Genomic DNA, 3,457 nt, shown 5'->3' on the forward strand with positions numbered 1-3,457 from the left:
GTGGATGTTTGAATAACCTAGTTATTCTGGAAGTCAAAACATGCAAAGATATTTGTTGGCCTGTATTGTAATAAAATAAAATTTCGTGGGCACAAGCCAACCCACAAGTATGGCGTAGTTTACACCTACACTCAGTTATATTTTGAAAATTGGGCCGATCTAATTCTTGCAACATTTTTTGTAAACCATGATGTGAAACTTTACGTAATAAGCTTCTGAAAATTTCTATCATAAAAGTTGAAAGGTTGAAAGTGTAAATTTTAAAAACCGAAAGATAATAAAGTAAGATTCCTTTACTGTATATCCCGTTTGGTTTGTGATGATTAAAAATTGTGATGATTGAAAAAAATGATTTTTTTTGTTGTTATAAATAGAGACAAAATGACAATATAAAAATGAATTATATATGATATGAAGATGCTTTGACTGTTAAAAGGATTTTTATTTTTTTATATAAAAATGTATTATTAAAAGTCATGAAAACCATTGATGAAAAGATGAAGATGCTTTGACTATTAAAATGAGTTTTTTTTTTAAAGTTGTGCTGATTAAATTTTTTTTATTAAATAATAAAAAGCAAATAAAAAATAAAAAACAACAAAATAACGAAATAAAAAACAACAATATGACAAAATGGGGGGTAGATGGAGAAATTTATAAATATGGGGTGCATACAAGTCAATAATCTTTTATTAGTATAGATTGAATTACTTGCTTATTTATTATATTGTTTGCATTTATGTAAAAGTATTTTTTTTATATATATAATATTTATACATTGATATTAACTTTTATTTTTAATAAACTCATATAGTGCATGGATCTCACACTTAGTTTTTATACATTAATGATCATTTGTTATTCATATAAATTTTCCATTTTTTAAGCCTTGTGAAGGGATGTATACATAATTGTAGATACCAAAATAAATTTTCCATTTTTTAAGCCTTGTGAAGGGATGTATACATAATTGTAGATACCAAATGGACTTTTCTTGTATTCCATGTATGTAGTCCTTGTTATAAACTTGCTGGACCTATGCTTTTATTGAAATCTGAGCTCCAAGTTCAATAATTTTTATAAATTTACTGTATAATTAATCTCTGATATCAATTACAACTCATATTAAATATTTAATTGTGGTAGGATATTACATAATCTTAGCAGAGTAAAAAATAATCATTTAGATCTCAAGCTCGACCATTTTGACCCTAACTATTTGAAACATTTAGTGCCATATTATTTTTAATTGTGGTAGAATGTTACATAATCTTACGTAGGCTCTTATGCACCAGCAGCCTCAGGTCATATGTAGGCTCTTACCTCACGATCCACCAATAAAATATAATTATTTACCAAAAGAATAAATTAGAGTTAAATATAGGTTAACTAAAACAGATAAGTCAAGTAGGACTCGATAAAAAAAAAGGTATGGATAACAAATATACGTTATTAAAAGGAAAAGAAATTTATATTTTATTCGTGAGCTAGGCCGGAATGAATTTCCCAGAAGGTCCATAGAATTGTGCTCTAACCATATAACTGCTCACTATAAATGATCATCACCTCCATTCTTTTATCATCAAATCAAATCCAACTAATCAGTAAGAAAATGGTAAAGGTTCCAAGAATCAAATTGGGTTCACAGGGTTTAGAGGTGTCAGCTCAAGGTTTGGGTTGCATGGGTATGTCTGCTGTTTACGGACCCCCAAAACCCGAACATGACATGATCAACCTCATCCATAACTCCATTGATGCTGGTGTCACCCTATTCGACACATCCGATGTCTATGGCCCTAACACCAATGAAATCCTACTTGGAAAGGTCACACTCTTTCTAAACTTATAATTGATTGTTTAAAAAGTACATGATTTTTCAGTAATTAAACAGACTTATTTACATGCAATGCAGGCTTTGAAGGGAGGAGGAGTAAGGGAGAAAATGGAGGTAGCTACCAAATTCGGGATTAAGTATGAGAATGGAAACTATGAAGTGTATGGTGATCCGGCATATGTTAGGGCTGCTTGTGAAGGTAGCTTGAAGCGGCTTCAGATTAATTGCATTGATCTATATTATCAGCACCGAATTGACACACGTGTGCCCATTGAAATCACGGTATGTATAGACTCTGTGGATCCTATTTCCTACTTAGCATCTGAGATTGGTTAATTTCTTTGCTTGAAAAGATGCGAGAAATGAAGAAACTGGTGGAAGAAGGGAAGATAAAATACATAGGATTATCAGAAGCTTCGGCTTCAACCATTAGAAGAGCCCATGCTGTGCACCCGATAACTGCTGTTCAACTAGAGTGGTCTTTATGGTCCAGGGATGTCGAAGATGAAATTGTTCCTACTTGCAGGTTATCATTAATCGACGTTTTTTTAGTTCTAAAGGCTAAATAATATACTATTTCAAACACTATAATCGTACGTTTTGATCATGAATTGATATACTAATAAAAGGATTCAAATTTGCATCCCTGCTTTTTATCAGAGAACTTGGCATTGGAATTGTGGCGTACAGTCCTCTAGGACGCGGATTTCTTTCATTGGGTCCGAAGATGGTTGAGAATTTGACAGATGGCGATTTCCGCCAGGTCAGCACAAACCAAACTGAATCAGATTATCTAGCTACTATAATATAAAATCATTAAATTGGGTTTCAACTTGTGTTTATATATATTTACTTATTCTTTTTTGTAGAATCTACCAAGGTTCCAACCTGAGAATCTTGAGAATAATAAAATGCTGTACGAACGGGTTAGTGCGATTGCAGTAAAGAAAGGGTGCACTCCATCACAACTAGCATTGGCGTGGGTTCACCATCAGGGGAAAGATGTTGTGCCAATACCAGGAACCACTAAAATTGAAAACCTTCAACAAAACATCGGAGCTTTATCTGTTAAACTAACACCACAAGACATGGCTGAACTTGAATCCATTGCTTCAGCTGATGCAGCTAAGGGTGATAGATACATGGATGGTTTCCCCACCTATCTAAACTCCGACACCCCACCTTTGTCTTCATGGAAAGCTTAGTAAACACATCGGTTTGCTATGATCTTTTCAAGTTATGTTGTAGTCCATCATCTTGTTTGTAACAAAAATTTACATATATCATTGTACGTTTTGTGTTTGGTGTTCTCATCCGAGAGGCCTTTGTGTTTGTGATAATAAACCTCAGCTGAGGTGTTACTTTGAGTGATTTTGTGAAATAATAGTGAACTATTTAGTAAACTCTATGTCTATCAATCACAATTCATGCAAAAGGGAAACACTTGGCTCTATTACTTTTTGCAAAATGATTTAATAAAACTGAAACTATTATTAACACCTTCAAGAACGACTTTGAAAATTAATGAACTTAGCAGCAATCAAAGAAAAGCAATTTCCAAATCACAGCTACATATTTTTTAAAACTCAAAGCTATTACTAAATCTTTCAATACAACATCAAC

The 3,457-nt window shown here is 32.6% G+C and overlaps 1 protein-coding gene across 1 annotated transcript; it reads left to right on the top strand.

Moving 5' to 3' along the window:
* The first annotated feature begins 1,546 nt into the window (after nt 1–1,546).
* Nucleotides 1,547–3,237, top strand: LOC145003491 (putative aldo-keto reductase 3). The gene is made up of 5 exons (XM_078962621.1): nt 1,547–1,825; nt 1,913–2,116; nt 2,188–2,360; nt 2,495–2,597; nt 2,704–3,237. Exons 1-5 carry the CDS (start codon nt 1,556–1,558, stop codon nt 3,037–3,039), a joined length of 1,086 nt encoding a protein of 361 aa, XP_078818747.1. The 5' UTR covers nt 1,547–1,555; the 3' UTR covers nt 3,040–3,237.
* Nucleotides 3,238–3,457: the final 220 nt, after the last annotated feature.

The sequence above is a fragment of the Lactuca saligna genome, chromosome 6 (genome assembly GCF_052625555.1).
Source record: "Lactuca saligna cultivar CGN05327 chromosome 6, ASM5262555v1, whole genome shotgun sequence".
Lineage (NCBI taxonomy): Eukaryota > Viridiplantae > Streptophyta > Magnoliopsida > Asterales > Asteraceae > Lactuca > Lactuca saligna.

What these genes read in the sequence shown, in the direction of transcription:
- LOC145003491 (XM_078962621.1), top strand. Translation starts at nt 1,556, where the DNA reads ATGATCATCACCTCCATTCTTTTATCATCAAATCAAATCCAACTAATC. An exon ending in ATGAAATCCTACTTGGAAAG is followed by an intron (nt 1,826 to 1,912) that starts GTCACACTCTTT and finishes CATGCAATGCAG; the next exon opens with GCTTTGAAGGGAGGAGGAGT. An exon ending in CAGATGGCGATTTCCGCCAG is followed by an intron (nt 2,598 to 2,703) that starts GTCAGCACAAAC and finishes TCTTTTTTGTAG; the next exon opens with AATCTACCAAGGTTCCAACC.